Raw genomic sequence first — 22059 nt, 5'->3', positions numbered from 1 at the left:
ACACAGTGCCCGTTCAGTCATCCATAACACCACACAGCTCATCAGCGGCTTTCTGCCTTTTACACTACTCTGTAACATCTCTCCATCATCACACGCATCCACTGTGTCACACACACACACACACACACACACACACACACACACACACACACACACACACACACACACACACACACACACACACACACACACACACACACACACACACACACACACACACACACACTTGATTCATCTCCTCTCTCATTAAAACATACTCCCAATAATACAATTTTCTGTAAAACACACACACACGCATCCTCTTACAAAATGCACAGTCACACACACGTTCAAACACCAGCATGCACACAGTGGGCTCCTGTCTATCTGAGGCTGTTGCTGTTGGGTTGTGATCCAGCGAGGCCGGGGTGGTCGGGACTGTGGCGGTTCTGCAAGGGGACAGAGATTTAATCAGACTGTGTTTTTACTTGTGTGGACATGTGAGTGAATATATTGTGTATGAAAGATCTGAGCCAAGTGCACAGCTTTTGTGTTCACTGTTGCTGGTTGATGTGTGCATCGACAAAAAGCAGGCGTTCAGTCTTTAGGCTGCTAAATACTGAGGGGAACAAATGAGCTTTCGATAAGCATTTGGAGGGAGCTGATGAGGATTTCCATATATCAGGGAGATGTGATACGCCAGTCCCCTGCAGCTATTAGGCACCTTGTTGCAGAAATGTCTTTCAAAAAGATCTATCATAAACAATACAATTACAGAGCTTTTGCTCAAAAGCCACACGTGTTCTCAGAAAAGACTAAATTGTGCAAATGTATGCATTCCAGAGTTATGTATAGAAGTCTGGCAAAACAAACTGGCCGGACTGGGATGATGTACCAAATCTGATTTAAACAGTTTGCAAATAGATTGAAATCTGGCTTTATAAAGCAATAATAAGTCAGAGCTGTTGTCTGTCAGCTACATTTGAAGGTATTTCACACTCTAGTGTAGGAAAACAGTACATGAAACCGCTCCCAATAAGGTCTGTGGATTATCTTGAGTAACCGGGTCATGTCTTCTAGAAAGTCATTGCTTTTGAGTTTCGAATTATTGGTAGCTTGATAGATTTTCTTACCTTCTTCTTCTTCTTGTCTTTCTTCTTTTTCTTGCGGTCAGGATCGTCATCCCTTTTCTTCTTCTTCTTCTTGGGATCCGTGTCTGATGGAGTTTCTGTGAAGTCAAAGAGAAACAGCTCAGTGGCCTGAAAACAATCTGCATATTTTGCGCGAGTGTAAATGTATAGTTTGTCACACCTTGTGGTAACGGGTCCTGTAGTCGATGGTGTTTGTGCTTGTGTTTGCTCTTCTTCTTTGGGGGCTGTATGTGCATCAATCTGTACTGTTCTGGTAGCTGGGAAAAACAAACACAAAAAACATGCATGCATGTAAATATTGAACAATATATTTATAAAATAAAGAACACCCGAAGGCCAGAATATGCTAGCTAAGGAGACATTGCCTACTGAATATATACATTTATACTGTTAATATATCGATATATATTGAGTACGTACTGGTCCTGTGTGTAGTCTGAAGCCTGTGAGCAGAGCGCCTGTCAATGGGCTGAAGGAGTTCCCACACACTGGAGGCTTATCAATCAGAGAGCGCAACGAGCTGCCATCCTGAGTGCCCGGACAGTCGATCATACCTGCAGCACAGAAGTGGAAGGACACTTTGGAGTGAGTGGGAAGTTCAGGGATTGAAATACGCAAAAAATGAAAGAGCAAGGTTGGGAGCACACAAAACACACAGCCATAAAGATGTAAAAGTGTTCAGCCGTGCTTAACATTAAATAGACATTCAGTAAGGAGGCCTTTGGTTGGCAAGCATATGTAAAAACAAACAAACAAAAGTAGTTAAATGTAAGGGGTTTCCTTAAGCTGATGTCATTTTCATTTGTAAGTTACATCTACATATTTTCAAACATATACAGAAGACCGGTGTGGTTCTTTGGACAACAGCTCCATTAAAGGGTTTCTGTCCACTCGGGGCGATTGGTTGCCCCGTCGCTCAGAGGTCTCTGCGGCCGATCGACCCGGTCACGGCTTTTTTCTGTCCTGGCCCCTCAGTGGTGGATGAACTCCCCACTGACGTCAGAACAGCAGAGTCGATGCCCATCTTTCGGCGCAGGCTGAAAACTCACCTCTTCAAGAAGCACTACCCTGAGCCTTCCACGTAGCACTTATTGTATTCGTATTAGTTTGTTGCACTTATTGTATTCGTATTAGTTTGTTGCACTTATTGTATTCGTATTAGTTTGTTTCTGTACTTTTGCTCTGGTTTATGCTCTTAGCTGCTTGTTTAAGAAAGGAGATGCACTTATGACTTCTGGTGACTAGTAGTTCTCTTGAATACCTATGTTGAATACACTTATTGTAAGTCGCTTTGGATAAAAGCGTCTGCTAAATGACTGTAATGTAATGTAATGTCCAAACCTCACAGAGCAGTGTTGAAAGGTCGAAACTACAGGAATTCATCCCTACACATAAACCCACCTGGTAACTCTGGCAGGAAGTTGCTGAGCTTCTCCTTCACCTTCTTCCCACAGAATTTGTTGTAGGAGTGCTCCAGGTTGTAGTGCGTGATGAGGTTGGTGTTGCCTGTTAGCTCGTTTCCCACTAAACACACACACACACACACACACACACACACACACACACACACACACACATATTAGTCTTGTCATATGTAACCAATCTGCACATCTTGAAAATTAGGCATCACCAAAAAACATATCACTTAACTACAGGTTCAACTTTAAACTTTAAAGCACAAGAGATTAAAAAAATGACCCATGAGAAAGCTGGTTGGCTCGTGCCGGTCATGTCAATGAGCCTGATCGATACTTCCGGTATCACTTGTCTTGTTGCTAACATTAGCTAGCATTGTTTACAAACTGCTTAGCAACCTTTGAACGCTCAACTCTTCCTTTGAATCAACCAGTAACACACGAAGCATACAACAGTCGACAGCAGCGGCCGGACGGTACCAGGAAGCTCCCGCAGCAGGTAGAAAGGTTCATTCATGGCTCCGGGCTTCCGCAGCGGAGGCCCTTCGTCCCCGGGCTGTGGTGGCATCTGCCCCGTCATGGAGACCTGGTTCTGCGGCAGAGGCGGCGGAGGCTTCCCGGGTCCGAAACCAAGAGACGACGAGCCGGCTGGTCCCTGAGCTTCGTTTTGCCCGAACAGAGTTGAAAACATTTCCGTCATATCTAAATCACGAATAATACATTTGTATACAAAGAACAAAAAAAGTTAAGTTTCGTCAAGCGTCCGGCCTGTTATCTGACAGGGTGTTCACACAAAACCCGTCCGTGTGGGAACAACGACGCCTCGCTTCTTTGTGGCATTATCCCCACGGCCCGCGTACCGTAATACCTGCATAGACACGCGCATTACCGTAATGATTGGTATATAATCACTGAACAGTTTTTTTATATCCAAGATTTCTTGGTTTATTTTCAGACAAACAGGCATGGTGAACAAATGCAAAATTTACAGTTAAGTTTTATATATATATATATCTGCAGGACAAATTATTTGAAGATCACACATCAAAGACATCAGCAGGGTTAAGAGAAGATGCCAGCCTTTCAAACTCCGTGACCGAGGCCTAAAAGGGAAAGAACAAAACAAACAAAGAAAACTGTTAAAAGTCAAGGCAGACTTCTATATTTATATATTTTTGTGCACGCAATTATGGTGCATGGCTATAGTTTGTCCGTCAGCATAAGTTGTCAGACAATGGCCTCCTGCACACTGTACCAATGACAACACTTTTTTTTCCTTCATCATGGTTTTAACTAAAAAAAGATTACTTCCCTTTAAAATATATTAAAGTTACTTAAACCTAGCTAGGAAGTAAAATGCAGATTTTGATAAATGATGTTCAATCATGCAGTCATCATGCTAATGTAACATATACATTTTAGACTAAATGGTCAAGCAGTACTTACACATGCATACCCTTTGTGCGTGTAAAAATAAAGATGTTGAAGAGGACTTTGTTAATTATATCCTGTATAGCTCTTATATTTATTTTGCCAATTGTTTCTCTCTCACCTTCCACTCATCAACAGTGGTAGAAATACGATATTCAGTCTGAGCAAGACTCTCTCTGCCAGCCTGTACTTTCTGTGCAAGGGCAGCATTCTCTGCTTGAATCTTTTTCAGCTCCTGTCGCATGTAGTTCTCCTGCTTTTGATAGTATGGCATCAAAAAGCTGCAAAAGTCCTGCTCAGGAACTCCACTCGGTCGCCTATCAAAACAAGAGAGGGTAAAAGATTAAGATGTTTTGTATTTTAATCAGGTTGCAAAATGGAAATACTACAGTGGTGACACACAGTTCAATAAAGAAGAAAGGCAATGCACATATACTACAGGGCTGTTAGTGAGATTTGATATATTCATTGCAGAAAAATTAACTTGCTAGTTGTTATTACATTTTTTAATGAGTGGTGGTAATAAGAGCAGTTGAATTTCAGTCTTAAGATGTTGCCAAAGAGGGTAAAGTGTTTAACAGGGAAACTGAGCATAAAAGCTTGACATGTAACAAGTTGATCATTTAAATGGAGAGAAAGCAGAATATTGTGGAAGGTGATATGAATGTAGTTGTTTACTCACCATGCAGGGTCTGGGTTTTTCTTGGCAGCACTCTCCAGTTGGTCCAGCTCATTCAGTTTTAACTCTAAGTGACCTTCTTCAATCAATCTGGTGATGTCCTCCTTCACATAAACAAACACAGGAATTGATGTCAGCCAATAAAAAGCAAAGGAAGGTAGAGAAGTGCATATACACATATATAACACAAACAATGAAGAGAGACCCTCCATTTGTTTTTTTGTACTTTTTCGAACATGGTATTAACGTGTGGTGTGCTGCAAACCTGTATAGTCCTCTGCAGCTCCTCAATGAACTGCTTGTGAATGCGCTCCATCCTCTGTGGGTTCTTCTTGTACAGCGGCCGAAAAGTGCTGGCAAATCTGTTAAAACTGTGATCAAAAGCAGTGTCAACCCAAAGTGAAGCAAATTGTGTCTTTTCCCCAAAACACCAGAGCTTTTTCTCGGTTAACCAATCAAGTACTGAAATGGTCATTTGATTAATCTATACGTTCATCGACAGTGACTTTTTACTGAGTACTTGATAAGTCATTTATCATGAGAAAATGCCAATTTATTCACTGTCTGAACAAAACAAGCAACTTGAAGGCATCACTTTGTACTCTAGGAACAATCAATTTAAAAATAATTAAATAGGTAATGGTAACAATAGAATTTGCTGCACCCCAAATAGACACATTGTGTTACGAAATATGTAGAAAGCTACCAAATAAGGCAGTAATTATAATTTCCTTTTTAATTGACCTGTAATTTAGAGGAACAATGATCAATAACAAGCAAGTTACAAATTGGGATTAATATTTCTGCAAATGTCCCCGCTGTGGGACTAATAAAGGATGATCTTATCTTATCTTACCTGGCATGGTCGATGAACTTCCCCAGGCTCTTCTGCATCACTTTGTCAAACAGCTTCAGCCTCTTAAATCGAGCTTCTGCCTCCTCGGGCGGCTTACAAACTGAACCAGGGTTTGACACCTGTGAGGAAACTTCTCCTTCTGCTTCATTCAATCGTTTTACAGCTGAGTCTTTAACACAATCTTGATCTACGGTCTCATTTTGTGCTGGGGCTTCGCTTTCCTCCATGTTTCCAGACTCTGTTTACGTTTTTCAATACGCGCCAAATCTACGGCGAGTCGCTGCGCCCAGAAACTACTAAGTATGTTTTTTCTTTTGCACATGCGCAGTTCGAGCTTGTCGCCAGGTCAAGTCAGTCAGCTCCTTCCAGCTGTCATTCCTCCTCAAGCCCCTTGAGGTTGACAGTCGTCTCTGCTAGCATGGTTCTAATCACAGGAATCTGTACTTTTTTGTACCACTTACCTCAGATTTACAAATGGCTGCTGAAACCCTATTATATCTGCTCTGTGTTCATGACCGTCGCCTTCATGCTGGTCCGAAAGGCTCCCGGTCTGTGCGAGCACCTGGCGACCCAGAGAGAGGACGGCAACTCCTGCGACTTTGACTGGGTGAGCATGGTGGAGACAGTGCTGCGTTGCAGTGCAGCCTGCTGCTATATATGGTGATATATGTGTTAACTTTATTTACTCACATTATCAAAAAAGTTGTTTCATGTCTTGTCTTTTTGTTTTATAGAGAGAGCTGGAGATTCTAATGTTTCTTAGTGCAATAGTTATGATGAAGAACAGGAGAGCAAGTAAGTACCCTCCCCCCCAACACACACACACACACACACACACACACACATGCTTACATTTGTTTGTGTGTAAACCAACATGGCAAGGTTGGTTTACACTGTAAACAGTCATTATCAAAAGTGGCCTGTATGCATTATGCAGATGTATAATTTGGGAGCATGGCACATGGGTGAAGTATGCTTTCAGAGCTCTCTGCAAGAAAGCCTTACCTGCCTCAAATCTGCCTTTTAGTTGCCTTTTTCAGTCCAGGCAACTAACATACATGGTTTAGGAAAATATAATGTTTTGGTCAAAATAAATCTTTGATCTGCGATATGTTGATTCATATGAGAAGTATCTCCTACTTAAACCTCATCTTTAAGCTAAAGTGTAGACAGATATGTGACTGTGTTCAAAATCATACCTGACAACAAAGAAGGACACTATTTGTGTCCTTTAATGTGTATTTAATGTTAATCTTCAACCATATAGGTATTTGTGACTTAATGTGTAACCGTTTGAAATCCTGAGAAGCCCTGCAGAGAGCCACATTCAGGAAGGGCTTTGCTAATAACGCTGCTTTGTTGTGTAAACATTTCAGCTGCAGTGTAAGCCCTGCCTTCTTTTGACCTTGTACCAGCAGCGTGAAGGTTTCTCAGCGGCTGCATTCAATGTTTACCCTCTCCTTTTCTTCCTCTCTCTGTCTTATAGTCACTCTGGAGCAGCACATGGGCAACTTGTTCCTGTTCAGTAAAGTGGCCAACGTCATCCTCTTCTTCAGGCTGGACATTCGGCTCGGCATCCTTTACCTGGCATTGTGTGTCGGTCAGTGGCCGTATAACCCTCTTTACACATACCAGGAAGGACACACTGTAGTAGCATTCCTTACAAGCAGGGTGCAGGCCCATCACCTCCACCTCAAAGTGGTGCAATTAAAGTTATTCTTTTGATGTTAAGCGTCACCACTCCAGATGCGTGGTATCCCTCAATAAACTGTTCAGCAGAGATAGATCCTCACACATTTAGTATTTGAATCAGTTCTGTTATTAAATTAGGTTGTCTTTATTTCATATTAAAAAAACTGCACGAAAACCCGGCAAAGAGGATCATATTAAAGACAAATAATGACTTGGATCTATATACCCTACAGTTTCTATGGAATAATTGGTGGATATTCATAAAATAAGCGAACATTTGGGGAAATTGATTAACATGAATACAAAAAAGGTACCTTCAAACTGCATTTGAAGTGACTGTTTTATTGAAGTGACTGTTTTATTGAAGTGACTGGTCTCCTTCAGGACATCACTACTAAAGATAAGGAGCTCAGAGTCCAGTGGGAGTCCCTGTTATTTATATTCCTCTTTATATTTAGACTTTTTTTGTATCTTGCACCTCTTCCATTGAAGTTACTCCAAACAATGGTCTTAGTGTATATCATTATTTATTTACTAGACTTTCATAGTTTCAGAAAATGTTGGTTTCATCCACTAGGAGCCTCTGTAACGTCAACTTATTACTCTGTTTATCTGTGCCTTGTCTCCAGCATTCGTCATGACCTGTAAGCCGCCTCTCTACATGGGCCCCGAGTACATCAAGTACTTCAGTGACAAGACCATAGATGTGAGTGTTGATATGCCTGTTAATGATTTAATATATTAAGTAAGACATTTGACATTGAAATATTATAAACTCCCTATTGAAAATGCCCTGGTTTAGCAGGTGAGTTGGTGTGTATGACAGAGATCTTCACCTGTGTAATCTGTTCTGATCTGATTCATTGAGTCACTAGGAGGAGCTGCAGAGAGACAGTCGCGTAACCTGGATCGTTGAATTCTACGCCAACTGGTCTTCTGACTGCCAGTCTTTCGCTCCCGTCTTTGCCGACCTTTCAATCAAGTAAGAGATGAGTAACTGTATGAGTCAGACCCTCCTTCAGGTTAATTAGTCACTGATTGTAAAACGTAAATAGTTGTGATTGGCTGAGTTGTGTTCAAGACGAAATACTAGACTAATACACACTTTTGACTATAAACCTACAAATCACTAGTCATACCTTTTGCTTAAATAAGCAACCATGATACATATTTATAAGTAGAAATGTTATTGCTTGAAGAAGATAAATCTTATGACTCTATAAATATTCTTGAATCTGCTGAGTATCATATATAGGCTACATTATTTATTTATTAGTTCCAATTTGTTCTGTATTCACTGTAAAATCATGGTCTTTGATATGAACAATTAGAATTAATTGTTTTTATTTAGCTGCGATGCTGGTGTTTGCCAGTAAGATAGACAAGAGCCTTTTACTACATGATTTATTCAATGAAAGATTGGAATAATAATTTCTGTCCAAACTAGATTAAAAAAAAAAAAAAAAAAAAAATACTAATAATAACCTTCAATCTAAGTCAATTGCTTTTGTAAAAATGGACTTGTGTTTCGACTTGAGGCATAAATATCTTGTGCATCTTCCCCTGGTCACTGTAGGTACAACTGTGCTGGACTCAGGTTTGGGAAAGTGGACATCGGACGATATGGAGAGGTTTCAGAGAAGTCAGACATTTTTCCAAAGCATTGTTTGTTTCTGCTTTCTACAAATTTGACAGATTCTCTGCGCACAGAAAACTGACTGTCTAGTGAATTTCTATCTTATTTCTTAACAGGTACAGGGTTAGTACTTCTCCACTGGCCAAGCAGCTGCCCTCACTGGTGCTTTTCCAAGGAGGGCGGGAACTGATGAGACGTCCAATGGTGGACAATAAAGCCAGAGCTGTGTCTTGGACCTTCAGTGAGGCAAGTCTTGTATTTCACTAACTTGTAGAGTATGAACTGTTACATCCACAAAGATATCCTAACATGAATCATATTTTATTTCATAGGAGAACATTATCCGAGAGTTTAATCTCAACGAACTCTTCCAAAAATCCAAGAAGCTGAACAAAAGCCGTGGTTTGAAAGAATTGGAGCAGAACGACGTTCAGCCAGACGAGGTCAGCGATGAGCTCAACGACGAGCTCGATCCTGAAACCAACAACCTCGAGCAGCCAACAGAGAGCAAGAAAGACCAGTGAAGAGGAGGATTCAGAGAGGGACTGCATGAAGTCTTTCCTTTCCCTCCCACATTGCCAAAGTCCATAATATGATGGGACGGAGAGAGGGATATGCTTCCAACCACTGCTAAACGTCATGGCAACACTCTACTAGTCTTCACTGTGGCAAATAAATACCCAAAATCCTGGAACATGGTTCCTTGGTCTGACTGGGTATGATGCACTGTGGTTTGAATGCAGCTATGCAGAAGATGCGCAATCATTTTGGTACATTTTATTAAGTTATTTGAGAACAAATGCCTTTTTTTGTAATGCTTGTATTTTGGCTACTTTCAGCAACATCTCATCACTGTGTGTAAACTTTTGCTGCCTGTATTTTACAACTCGCGTGTTTACTGATTGCCTCATGTTTCTAAACCAAAGTAAAGGGTGAGAGGTGAAGCTGAAATAAAGAAGATGGCACAATTGACGCACTCAGTTAATCAGTTTGACCTTTTTATTCTGAGAAGACATCTTTTTAAAAATTCTTTATAAGGCCATTTTGGAAGTGTCTTTAATGTACTCGTTACAGATATTTGTGAAACTCGTTCCATTCATCACAGCCCACAATAGCAATATCTTATCTCACATAGAAGTATACTCATATAGTTTCAAATTGTTCAGTGGCCACCATTGTTGGAGAGAGCAGGAAGAAAAGTATCGCAGGTTCTCTTTATCTCTGTACGATGGCTGCCTGGACCATTAATGATGTTTCTTTTCTTATTACCACCCACACATCACCCAGGTGGGACAATATTCTCAAATTCGCACGCCAGTGAAGCATTTAGCACGACAAACAAAAACCACATGCACACCGAAGACGTAACCTGGGAGGGATGACAACTAGGAACACGGCCATTTGTGTTGAACGATACCTGTGCTTCAAGTGAAAACTTTCCCCCAAAAGACGAGCTACATTCAGCCAGCTTTGACATTCTAATGCTAACACCGCTTTAGGCCATAATAGAAAAAATTAAATAAATAAAACCTTAACTGTAATGCCCAATCCTGCCCAATCTGTAACCCCCCTTTCCTCTACGTATTCCTTTCTTAACCTGGCTGTGGGTAAAAACAAAATAGCTGTACCTTTACAGAAGTTTTAAAAGCCAATCAAAAAATCTAATCTGCCTTACATTGTTTCCTCACAAAAGGTGTAAAAAAAATACAAACCAATAGAAAAAATAAAAATGTGCATGCTTCACTATGAATGGTTTCAAGGCAGAAAAACACACACAAAAAAAAAAAAAAAACAGTCCAAATGCAAACCAGTCCCTCCTTGAAATTCTATTCAGTGGCATAGCGCATTTACAATTTCATTTAAAAAGTCTTTGTCATAAAAAATATTCACTTCTTTTCTCAAAATAAGGACAAACTGGTAGAGACTGGTTTGAAATTGTGCCCAAAACTACAAGGTTGTCTGGTAAAATAAATAAGCCCTTCCCTCGCTGCCCCTATTTGGCTGGCCACCTGTTAAAGGTTTCAGGTTCTACTAGCATCTTGATTGACAAAATGTTACAGAAAAAGAAGAAAAAAAAAAGACAAAAAGACATACAATGATCTTAAAGCTACTAACAAATTTTGCATAATGTCTCTAGCATAAACATTACAAGCATACATTCCACAAAGATACTTGTGCTGCAATCGTGATTCTGAATTTCTTTGTGGCTTTTAGAAAAATCAAACTCTATTATTTGCCACCTCGGCTGTCCACCAAACGATCATCATTCTCTTTGGACGATGGAAATTCCAGCAAGAGCTCATGAGTGGCTGATGCAGCCATTAACGTAAAAACCGGCAACTGATTTGAGATCGCTTTCATGAATAATTACACACAGTACATCTGTCCATGGTCATCTTCAATACATGACAAGTTGACCCAATAATAATCTGTAAGATTTCATACATTTATATAAAACAATATTTAAAAAAAAAAAAAGATTTTAGAAAACTAAAATGATACTGTGTTTATAGATTGGACTCTTGTCGATAAAGCGGTTGTGTGGTCCGTTCAGACATTGGAGGAGACGTTTCTATTGGTCAACAGTCCTAAATCCTCCAACACAGAATTCTACATCCACTGGATAAAGGCCATTCTTTTCTTTAAGTGTCGGACACGGTGGTCAATACTCTGTGTGCTAATGTACCAAATAAAACAGCAACTCATTGATTAGCTATGGGTGTTCTATAGACATATCTGTACCCAGCCATGATGACACAGTCTCAACCGTCTATGGCTCACAAAGTGGCTTAATGGAGACGACTTGATCCGTTGAAAATTTAAGAGTCCCCTTTCACTGTTTGTTCAAATCTGCCAGTGGCGTTACAAATAGAACAGAGTGAGTACCAGACCGGCTGCTCCTTTAGTCCTTTGCAGCAGGAAACAGTCATTTTTCAGGAGCCTACAGTCATGAATAATGTCCAACTCAGGTAAGAGATAAGTGGAAGCAGTCCTGTGGCTTTTACTCCCCTTCTTTGTAATGGACCGTGAAGGTTGTCTGTCACTCAAACCGATATCTCGTAAGTGGTCCCTCCGACGCCTGTCACCTTCTTCACTCCGCCCCCTGGTTTGGATGGTGTGTGATTGGCCAAGACTGGACGAGAGGTGGATCTGATTGGACAGCCATGGGAAAGGGGAGGGAAGGGTAGGGGAGGCGGATTAGGAGTGAGGACAGAGGATAAATGGATGTGGAGGTGAGTGGTTCTCCTTAAAAAATAACAGCAAACAAGCACAAATGTTTATCTGCCATCAAACTTGTAAGGCATTTGGTAACTTTACTTAGTGAGTAAGAAAAGGACAGAACGACAGAAAAGGCTAGAGGACGGAAGTAAACACAGCTTGGTTAGGCATGCTTTCACAGAGCTAAACACATACTGACATGCTTTAGCACTTATCCACACAGGCGACCACCTCAACCAATAAAAACTTCCATACACATTTCCAACCTTAAACGAGCAAAGACTGACTGTAAACCTTCGAGGAGGAAAAGGAAGACTCACACAGATCAGGGAGGAAGAGGAGGGCTGACACAAACCAGGGAGGAAGAAGAAGAGAATTAGGAGGAAAAGGAAGAGAAGCAGGCTGACAGATCTGGCGATGGATCACTACTCACTGTGGAGCCTGTTGCCCTCCTCCGGCTCCTCCCCCTCCCAGCACAATGCCTCCTCCTGCCCGAGGCTTGTGCTGAGGCCCTGCCTCCCCAACATAAGACTGGGACTTGCCGAGGGAGAGGCCGCGAGGTGGCGGGGAGACGGGGGGCTCTAGTGAGCGAGCCCCGGGGGAAGTGGATGAGGAGGAAAGGTTACGAGGCGCTCGGGAAGAGGAGTCCTGGTTATGCTGGAGCAGGTACTGGATCTCAGGATGCCCAGAGGAGGAGGGAGGGGGCGGACTGACGGCACGCAGGTAGGCCCTGTGGGGGGAGGAGAAAGTGGCAGAGCCCTGGAGCAGCTGCCCCTCCCTCTGCTGGGCTATCTGAGCTGAGAGGAAGGGCGACGTGTAGCCCTGCAGCGGGCTACTGGGTGACACCACCTCAGGCTGGCCTGTTATAGTCGCTGAGTGAAACGGAGCTCGAGGCTTCTGTGGCGACAGCTCGTGAGCGGCTGACTCAAACTCTGGGCTCTCGGATGGTGTCAGAAGGCTGTCATAGGACAGGCTGCCATTTCGAGGCGTCTGATTAGCCAGGCTTTTGTAGCTGGTGTCTGTGGTGCCCTCTGATTGGAGCGTGGCCAGCGGGTTATGTGCCGGGTGCGCTGAGCGCAGGCTGGAGGAGCGAGAGCCGCCAGTGGACAGAACCAGAGAGGATGGGTAGGAGGTGTATGAGCGCCCAGTCAGGGAGTAACCTGACATTCCCCCTGGCATCACCCCAGCAGTCCCGCCTGGGCCTCCGGGGCCCTCACCCCTTTCCACTCCCCCTCTGCGCGCCCCTACACCTCCCCCCACCACTGTGGTCCCGTCCAGGCTGCTCGGCTCCGAGCGGTAGCTTGGCTGACGGCTGGACTGGAGGATGGAGGGAGACGGAGAGTCAAGACTCTCCCCACGGATCATCTGAGAGGAGGAGAAGAAGAGACAGAGAGTGGGAGTGTGATGAAGATGAAGGCAGGAGTAAAGAGGGGGGGTAGGGAGAAAGATGAAAATCATTAGTTACTTAAGGAATAGTTCACATAACACCAAAAAGAACCATTTACTACATATTAAAACAGAAAAAGAGTGGTGGGGATAAATAGGATGCTTGACCAGTGCTCTACTCCATCATCACACTACTGGATTGGAAACATTGACTGGCTTGAACAAGCACCGACACTGCATGTCAAAGACTGTGTGTATCAACACATGAATGGAAATACAAAATACATACGGTACATGAACTACACATTCCAGTCAATGCAGTCTCAGGGGAAAGGATAGGTCCACTCAAACACACAGAGACAACCAAAGGGATACACACAGATGACACTAGCTGAGACTTACTGATCGACCGATGGCCACTGAATGATCAATTCAAAGTAAAAAGTAAAAAAAAAGAGGGGCATGGCATTAACCACAAAAGAAATTAGAAGCACAAGGGCCACCAGATCATTTGTTACAGTAATGGGATATTGATTTGTTCTAATGATCTAATAAGAATAACCACATCCCTTAATGTTTTACAAATGCTAAAACAAACTTGCTATGTCTATTTAAAAGAATATGTTTAGATTTACATGAGTCTCGCATGTGTCTATGTGTCCAATCAGACATGCGGTTAACTTCGCTCATAGCTGATCATATAATATACAGGATTGAATAATGTTAGGTGAATAGTTTATACCCAATACATTGAGGTCTGTGCAAGTGTATATTGACATGTACCTTGCTAGGGTGTGTGAGGGCAGTGTGGTTCCTTCCTGGGCTGTTGTAAGGTGGTCGGTACTTATACATTGACGGCGTAGTTGGAGCTTCTGTCAACAAGCTGCTCTCTGAGTGGCAAGAAAACCAAAAGGAACATTTAAAAAAGGTGTGTTTGTGATCACAAAACAAATGTTCATATGTTTAGTACCTGTGCTGCATTTCATGGTCAACACTCAAGAAGTTGACATGTCAGGTGATATACCGGTTACTACAGAGGTTCACGTATGTATTGTGTTTGAGTGTGTTTGTCTCACCCTCCGTGTCGGCACGGGGCAGGCCAGGGTAACGAAGCTCTGGCTTTGGAGGAGGTGGAGGCTCTGCATCAGCTGACTGGCTCTCCATCTGATCTAGACTGCTCTTGGACTGGAGAGAACACACAGAGACATACAGTATCAGGCTGTGTTCACAACCACAATAGCACTAAAGTATAACCCCGTCCATTGCAATGAATGATTAGAACAGAGTTGTCTGGTAAAAAGGTTTATCTCAGTGTTTGCTACAACACAAGGCAACACCATCTGCCAACGCACACATACCGCAGATATATAACTATGTAACTTGAGCGGTGTACTTAATCGTTAATCTTGCAATTGTTGCAACAGATGATGGAACTGTTGATGCCATAACAACTTTTTGGAGGTATGATGTCCTGTTTCAGAAACCGTTGTTCAAGGTTTTGGCATCTGATAAAAGTTCAAACTCAGTGATGTAACTATTCTTAGTCTGAACACCCTCCAACACATGTGCTTCATTATCACGATGAGGTTGGGTTTTCTTGTAAAATATACTCTCATTCTGTGTGCATGTGAGATATCTTTAATGGTTAACTGACCTTTCTTGCTTTTTTCTCTTCTGTTAGATTCACAGTTAATACATTGAGAACTTTTGTAGAATAGCTGCATACTAGCAAAACTTCAAACCACATGTTTTATCATTTTGTTTCAAAATGTAAAAACTGTTTAAAAGCGATGTTTAGGAACATTTCCAATGGATAAACAAGACATAGGCACAATAGGATTTTCAAATAGAGAGCAACTGGGGAGTTCTGAATAGGTTATTTTGTATATATTAATGGAAAGTGTCCAGACTTATTTCCGGCACTGGTATCCATGGCAGCAGCTGCAGCGCCAACACATCAGCTGCCTGGTTACAGTCAGTTGCATTTTCTGTGTTGCTACTCACCTTTCAGTATTTAAATATGAAAAGAAAACAAAAGAAACCCGAACACCGTCCATAAATTGAACTCACTTGATTCCTTTATGGACGTTTTTGGGGTTTAGTCAGCTTGAATTTTGCCTGATGAAGTTTTTGCAGACCAAAACGTGTTTATGAAGTGAGCTCATGTGGTGGAAAGTGTGTGGGATTCTTAGGTTTTTTCAAATCTTTAGCTTTTGATCCTACACATCTGTCACTAAGACTTTATGATGTGCAAGACCTTTTGTGAAATTACAACCTGGTAATAATTAAACATAAAAAAATATTAAACATTTACAGTATAAATAATACATAATAACCCCCCAAAATGTGATTGACATCCTTGGGGGGTCCTATGAGTAAAAAAAAAAAATCATCCCACAGCAACAATGTATACATTCATGTCTACAATATATACTGACAATTCCTGAAGATCATTGATAATCTCTAGAGCTCCTCTATCCAAACTTCCACATATAATTATTTTTTGTGTGTGTGGTTTTTAGATATAGTATCCCTCACCCTGGTGCTGTGTCGGTCATTCTGGATGCCGTTGTCCAGGACCTTGGCTTCTAGCTGGGCCTCAGTGAGGTGCGGTCTAAGAAATGGTGGCTGAACATCCATTGCATGAGAGCTCCGCCACCGGCCCATGTATCTGTGAGGGGGACATACACTTACATGTAAATCCTAAATATAATGACATCAACATTAAAAAACAGACTTAGCAGTATGTTGCTCTATTGACAAGCATGATCTCACACTGAAGGCTTTCTCTCACATTTACCATCACTAAACAGAAAAGTGAGAACAATAAAAGAGGAGGCTGGAAAAGTAGAAAGAGAGAGAGCAATGGAAAGAAAAAAGGAAGTGGAAAAAGAATAATTTCGGAGCAGAGTGTTAAAGGAGGGGGGTAAACAGATGTGTGCAGAGGAGAGAGGAAGGCTGACCTGGGGGCCTGGGAGCTGCAGAGCACATGACAAATATTCCTCATACAGCCGTTGGTGAAAGGGTTAACGCCTCCCCGAAACTTCCCTGTCACCTACAATGAGAGGGAGGAGGAGAGAAAAATGTTCCAGCACACATGGAAACCAACACTAATGATAAAAACACAATCTGGACTGTCTGGATTAATACAGCGATGCAGGATTGGATGCACAAAACCAGCTCTTGTACCTGTTCATTTGTGGTCCTACCGCGAGCCACCAACACTATGTGGAACCCAGTCAGGCCAGCAACCGGGACAAAAAACAGGCCAGCCACACACATTACAGCCATACTGGTGGGAGAGGGTCAAGGAGGTTACAACAAACCCAGCAAAGAAAAAACACAAATACCAGAGTAAAAATCACAACGCCAATAAAATGTTTAAAGAAAGTCTAATTTAATTAATCCTGAATCTTTATAGCTGCAATTTTCCAGGTGAAGGATACGTAACAGCAGCATGTGGCGTGTCCAGCTGCTGGCGATGGTGCAGCACATAAACCAAGCCGAAGCCAAATACGTTCACGATATGGGTTGTAAGTGATAGCAAGAAGAGGAAGAAATGGCGATAATTCCTCCGACCAATGCAGTTGTTCACCCAAGGACAGTGATGGTCAAAATCCTGAGAACGAAGAGGACAAGAATGTGCAAGCACCAGTAAGGACATGACAGAGAGGAGAATAATGAAGACAAGGAACAGCTACAACACATCAAAATAAATTAAAACAATATCTACCTTTCACGCTCACATATGAACAACTAAGAATAGGACATATCTAGGTTGAGCAGTCAAGTCACACAGGAGTTTATAAAAGTTCACGATGAAATTAGAACTTGTTATTAAAGCTATAAGACACATTACACACACAGGCATATGTAAGTAACAAATGTAAGTAGCGTCATAGGACCTAGTGCTGTTGATATTTGGGTACATCCGTTTTCAAATACATGTTTTAATAATTAGGAAGGCAAGGATGGGTTGCAAAAGGTTCACTGAAATTCAATCAATAAGGGAAAAATATATAGGAACAGTAAAAAAAAAAAGATATAAGATATAATATAAAGGATATTTAAATAAGGCCAAAATGAGCCGAGACATTTCCAACCCATCATCCTGTTCCACCAAATTTCCCTGTATAAATTTCACTCATTTTGTATAACACTGTGAAATATATCAATTTTTAATTAGGTCTCACAATAAAAGCCCATAAAACAGAGTGTGTGCGTGTACCTCCACACAGTTGTCGCAGACTGAGCAGTGCGAGCAGCGCGGCGGACGGTAGAAGCGGCAGGTCGAGCACCACTTCATGCGAACCTGAATCCCTTTGATGTCCACCGTCTTGTAGAGCGGAGCACGGAAATCATCTTCTTTGTCCTCATCCTCTTCCGCTAGAGACGACAGACACACACACACACTGAGACTGTGCCAACATCATTGTACCTGATACTACGGTCTCCCCGCATTGTGTTATACACTATTTCAGTCAATTTCTAATGGATCAGTCATTATTGATGATTCTTTTCATTCTTAGTTTAACTGTCATGTACTCAAAAGCACTCAATTGCATATGTTAGTATGTGATAACCAGCTTTCTCTCGCAAAAACTTGCATAGCAACACTGTTAACATGAACACTGTTAACATGTGTTTACCTCTGGGGAAGACTCCAGGGTCCATGAAAGTGGCCATACAGAAGTTGGCGAGGGTGAAGAGGAAGATCACGGCAATGTAGATGGGAATGACAGAGGATAAATACTCTGACAACCATGGACACCTGGACAGCATGAAAAAGGATGGTAATATAATTACAGTTTGACATATTATGGCCATAACTACTAGTGTACTACACATGTTCTTGGTCTTTTCAAGAGCAGTATGTAGATATTACACAAGCAGGCACAAATCCCTGCACTTGCTATAATACAAAGATGGGAAAAATTTGCATGAAACCCCACGATCCATCAACAACTGCTATCAAGCCTTTGTGCAAGGCAATTTACCCCTAAACAGCACCATTTAAAGCGGCTCTGTGGCCAGAAGCAGAAGACTGTAATTGTAAATTGGCAGCTAACATGTATGATTGTGAGGAACTGTATGAATACAAGTGTTGCTGATAAGTAAACTTTCTCTGTATAAAGGTTAAACAAACAACAACATCAACAGGGTGTCTTTATATCCAACATAATGCATTGGGATATTTACACATGCCTTTATCACACACAAATACGTGCAAACATGATTAGTTATGCAGTGACACAACTGTGTGTACATTCGGCCGCTTACACCATGTTTGCATTTTGTGTGAGTTTGAATATGAGCGAGATAGAGAAAAAGATACTTACGTGAAGCAGAAGAAGAGGGTAGTTGATCCAACAAGGAAAGTGGTGGCTGCAGACACCGGGACATATCGGCTGGGACGAAATGGACGGGGAGGAGCAGAAGCAGGGACACCTACTCCTCCCCCAACCCCCCCACCACTGAAGCCCGGCATCAGAGACAGAGAGAGAGAGAGGGGAGGAAGACAGAGAGAGAGGTAGGTATCTAGGGTCTACCTACTGTAAAGGGTCCTTCACAGGTCAAAATGGCAAATGTGGGGTTTGTTTGGGAGGAGGGGCCATGACTACAGACTAGAAAAAAGAAAACTCTATGCAAAGCAGCAACTGAATGGAAACATGAGGGATTCTCTGTGTCCAGACACCAATTGTCTCCTGGCACAAATTTAATCACTCAAAATCAGATGATTTTTTTTTTTTAAATAGCAATATACAGCTTTACTTGCATGTGTACAGCGTGTTGTACATTTTTAATTTGTGTGCATAATCTTAGAGGTTTATAAAAGCAAGACTTTACAAGAGCAAGGTGATACAAAAATATGTGTGTAGGTAATTCATAAATATTTTTGTATGGCTTTAATGTAACTGTATTTGGTGCAACAATATAAATAAATCTAATTGTACAGCTCACTGGCACCAGTGCAACCGTAACAGCAAAACTGGAGGAATCTAGGTTTCTCTCCACTCCTGAAACTCAGTGTTTACATTAATGCTCGCCACTGTGCTTGAGTTCTGATAATGCCTATTAGAGAAAATTAATATATATATATAAAACCAAAAAGACCAGAAAAATAAAGAGGTAGTGGGTGGAGAGCCAGCAGGCCGAGAGCAGAAGCACATAGAGGAGAACAGGCAGATAATTGAGTGCAGCAGCTGCTTATGACTTCTGTGATTGTCCCGAGAGGGCTTATTTAGGCACTGGGTGGGTGGAAGAAACCGAGGATGGCGGCAGAAGGGACAGTTCCAGCGTTTCAAACTAAGTCAGCAGGGGAAAACAACTAAAACAAATTCACTTTTAAACTAGTTGCCGGAAGCTGCATCAAACAAAAGTCCAGTTGGAAATTATTTTCAAAAAGCTGATGAAGGAAAAAAAACGGTTTACAAAATGATGTCCAGCCTTGCCTTTACAAGTACAACAGCTCAAACAGCCAAGCAGAGTCCCCTTGTACTTGTGAGACCCCTGCCTTCAGTCTTTCTGTCAATATGGGGACAAAATCAACTCAATCCAAAAAGGAGCCCTGTGTGTGTCATCGAGCTGTCACCGCACTTGGCCGGGTCTGGATGTAGAGACCTCTCCCACCTCCAAATTCTCTGCAGATAGACCTCCTTTCCCATTTTGCATCTCTTAAATAAAGCCATGTGCAGCAGTGATGTTATGTAGTCTGATTCATTTTTGTCCTTTTTTCTCTTTGTTCGCCTGTCTTCTTTCACCCACTGGCTCTGTTGATCAGCTGTTGGATGTTTCTGTAAAAAAAATAAAAAAAATAATACATTATCAGTGAACAAAAACCTAGGCCAAAGTATAATTTAAATGTTGCCAAGTTATTTTGATAATCAATACAATTTTCAAGCAAATATTTTTAGTGCCCACTGAAATAAAAGCACTTTGAGTTAAATATAAATAGCTGTAGTCAACACAAACACCTACAATTGTACCTTGTATGAAATGATCAGTGATTCATTTTGCAGGTGTAAGCTTGACTGTCAAAAGTAAAGCTCCTTGTTGGACAGAGGTATCTAAGAGAAGCGGAGGTTTCACTCTGATTTCACAACATAGGCTGACTAACCCATTCTTCACCTTCCTAAAAAGCTTGCGTTACTCTGTGAACCTGTTCATTTCTCACCATTAATCTTAGTCATAAACAAAAGTTGCTCAACAATCTGCTGCTGTTAAACCACACAGCCGTCACATCGATGCCCTCAGGATTTCAAATAAAACACCTCCTACTTCTGGAAAACACCTCGGAAACAACGATCCGTGACGCCTTTGACACACACACAGACAAACACACTCACACACAGACAAACACACTCACACACAGACAAACACACTCACACACAGACAAACACACTCTCTCACACACAGACAAACACACTCTCTCACACACACACACACACACACACAAACACACACACACACACACACACACACACACACACACACACACACACACTCCCCTCATCTCCTAATGAAAAAGTAGTGCGTGTGGTGTGAACACACTGTGAAAACGGATCTGGAGTCACAGTGTAACCGGATAGTTTAGACACACCCCTCTTTTCGACAATCACCAGAGCCGTGGCCGAGGCAGTGTGGTGTAGTTAACCATCTCACCTGCCCAACAACAACAACCCCCCTCCCCTCCCCCCTATTATGGATGTTAATCCTAAAATCTCCGTGTCTCCGTGTCATGTCACCGCAACAATCTGCGCTTCAAATAAATTCATTTTGTATCCATTTCCCAGCATCATACACACACACATGTGCTGCTAATGGCCTGTTTAAATGCGTGTAATTAAAACACTTCATCTTGAGTCATGAGCTGGAGCAGCCCTCGCGTGAACAGGCCGGGGCAGTGCTCGGACTCAGCCGACACACTTTACGGTACACGGTGAACCCCATCCAGACAACGGTGCTGCTCTCCTTCTTCAGCCCAGTTAACAGCTGAGGCCATGTTTCCACAAGTCGTGTCCACATTCATTGAAATAATGACACATTTAAACACGAGACACACTTAGTAGTCACCTAGCTCTTACCTAGCCCCGAAAGTGTTTTGCGACACTGCTCGGTCCTTTACCGCAGCGAAGAGTAGCTAGCGTTACCTGGCTGGCTAGCGCGGGGAGCTTTACGCTTTCTTTGACGGCTGGCGGGATAAATGAATGTACGTTCCGCTAAACAGTCCCCCAAAACAGCTGATAAAACAAGCAGGGCGTACCTAATGCGGAACATGCGAGCTGTCTTGCCTGTAGGGTGCGGGTCGTTACGGTCCTCCTTGAGTTAGCCGCTCGCAAACTAGTTAGCTCGCTTGCTAGGCCGACATCGGAATCCCGGAAGTCGCCCGTCGTCCCTCAGGTGGGACGAACAGCCAATCAGAGGCCGAGCAGGTGTGGCCTTCAGGAACAGTCCAGTCAACCGTGACTGACAGTGTTGGGTCGCTGTCGGCAAAACTGATTGTTTTGACAACCAAACGGTTTTATTGCCACATGAGACGGCTTCCTCTTAGACAACATCTTGAAGTTGTGCATTTATATTATCTATGCAAAACATTTGAATGTTCCTCAAATTGC

The 22059-nt window shown here is 42.2% G+C and overlaps 4 protein-coding genes across 6 annotated transcripts; 1 reads left to right on the top strand and 3 right to left on the bottom strand.

Moving 5' to 3' along the window:
* Positions 1–198: 198 nt before the first annotated feature.
* Positions 199–3357, bottom strand: med19a (mediator complex subunit 19a). Its single transcript, XM_054596944.1, has 6 exons — positions 3026–3357; positions 2532–2654; positions 1551–1684; positions 1291–1387; positions 1113–1207; positions 199–428 (listed from the first exon to the last, which is right to left on the bottom strand). The coding sequence occupies exons 1-6, from the start codon at positions 3243–3245 to the stop codon at positions 363–365; spliced, it is 735 nt and encodes a 244-aa protein (XP_054452919.1). The 5' UTR covers positions 3246–3357; the 3' UTR covers positions 199–362.
* A 119-nt stretch (positions 3358–3476) lies between these two features.
* Positions 3477–5830, bottom strand: si:dkey-6i22.5 (polyamine-modulated factor 1). The gene is made up of 5 exons (XM_054596945.1): positions 5512–5830; positions 4921–5026; positions 4659–4759; positions 4098–4293; positions 3477–3648 (listed from the first exon to the last, which is right to left on the bottom strand). Exons 1-5 carry the CDS (start codon positions 5736–5738, stop codon positions 3583–3585), a joined length of 696 nt encoding a protein of 231 aa, XP_054452920.1. The 5' UTR covers positions 5739–5830; the 3' UTR covers positions 3477–3582.
* tmx2a (thioredoxin-related transmembrane protein 2a) lies at positions 5825–11856 on the top strand. Its single transcript, XM_054596943.1, has 8 exons — positions 5825–6118; positions 6246–6306; positions 6998–7111; positions 7833–7909; positions 8079–8185; positions 8780–8845; positions 8956–9085; positions 9172–11856. Exons 1-8 carry the CDS (start codon positions 5930–5932, stop codon positions 9361–9363), a joined length of 936 nt encoding a protein of 311 aa, XP_054452918.1. The 5' UTR covers positions 5825–5929; the 3' UTR covers positions 9364–11856.
* Positions 11857–11868: 12 nt separating this feature from the next.
* Positions 11869–21834, bottom strand: zdhhc5b (zinc finger DHHC-type palmitoyltransferase 5b). Of its 3 annotated transcripts, none has more exons than XM_054596941.1 (12): positions 21529–21834; positions 18784–20238; positions 18094–18215; positions 17673–17830; positions 16891–17063; positions 16634–16736; positions 16408–16499; positions 15983–16115; positions 14521–14629; positions 14228–14334; positions 12492–13423; positions 11869–12085 (listed from the first exon to the last, which is right to left on the bottom strand). In XM_054596941.1, exons 2-12 carry the CDS (start codon positions 18930–18932, stop codon positions 11884–11886), a joined length of 2280 nt encoding a protein of 759 aa, XP_054452916.1. In that variant the 5' UTR covers positions 18933–20238; positions 21529–21834; the 3' UTR covers positions 11869–11883. The 3 variants fall into 3 exon arrangements, with proteins under 3 accessions (XP_054452916.1, XP_054452915.1, XP_054452917.1); XM_054596940.1 differs by having other exon boundaries at positions 21708–21834; XM_054596942.1 differs by having other exon boundaries at positions 11869–11989; positions 21708–21834.
* Positions 21835–22059: the final 225 nt, after the last annotated feature.

This window comes from Anoplopoma fimbria, chromosome 4, assembly GCF_027596085.1.
Source record: "Anoplopoma fimbria isolate UVic2021 breed Golden Eagle Sablefish chromosome 4, Afim_UVic_2022, whole genome shotgun sequence".
NCBI lineage: Eukaryota > Metazoa > Chordata > Actinopteri > Perciformes > Anoplopomatidae > Anoplopoma > Anoplopoma fimbria.
The sequence above is the reverse complement of the archived record's forward strand: the minus strand, read 5'-3'. Positions and strand labels throughout refer to the sequence as shown.

Bases quoted from the DNA above. Each gene is read 5' to 3' on its own strand.
- si:dkey-6i22.5 (XM_054596945.1), bottom strand. From the start codon at position 5,738: ATGGAGGAAAGCGAAGCCCCAGCACAAAATGAGACCGTAGATCAAGAT. The intron at 4,294-4,658 runs GTGAGTAAACAA...TTGTTTTGATAG, and splicing joins AAAAACCCAGACCCTGCATG to GCGACCGAGTGGAGTTCCTG. The intron at 3,649-4,097 runs GTGAGAGAGAAA...TTTCCCTTTTAG, and splicing joins CCACTGTTGATGAGTGGAAG to GCCTCGGTCACGGAGTTTGA.
- tmx2a (XM_054596943.1), top strand. From the start codon at position 5,930: ATGGTTCTAATCACAGGAATCTGTACTTTTTTGTACCACTTACCTCAG. The intron at 8,186-8,779 runs GTAAGAGATGAG...TGGTCACTGTAG, and splicing joins TTTGCCGACCTTTCAATCAA to GTACAACTGTGCTGGACTCA. The intron at 8,846-8,955 runs GTCAGACATTTT...ATTTCTTAACAG, and splicing joins TATGGAGAGGTTTCAGAGAA to GTACAGGGTTAGTACTTCTC.
- zdhhc5b (XM_054596941.1), bottom strand. From the start codon at position 18,932: ATGCCGGGCTTCAGTGGTGGGGGGGTTGGGGGAGGAGTAGGTGTCCCT. The intron at 14,630-15,982 runs GTGAGGGATACT...TGTTCTCTCCAG, and splicing joins ATGACCGACACAGCACCAGG to TCCAAGAGCAGTCTAGATCA. The intron at 12,086-12,491 runs GTGAGTAGTGAT...TTATTTTTTAAG, and splicing joins GGAGGGCAACAGGCTCCACA to GAGAACCACTCACCTCCACA.
- med19a (XM_054596944.1), bottom strand. From the start codon at position 3,245: ATGACGGAAATGTTTTCAACTCTGTTCGGGCAAAACGAAGCTCAGGGA. The intron at 2,655-3,025 runs GTACCGTCCGGC...GTGTGTGTTTAG, and splicing joins CCTGCTGCGGGAGCTTCCTG to TGGGAAACGAGCTAACAGGC. The intron at 1,388-1,550 runs GTACGTACTCAA...TGTTTTTCCCAG, and splicing joins TCAGACTACACACAGGACCA to CTACCAGAACAGTACAGATT.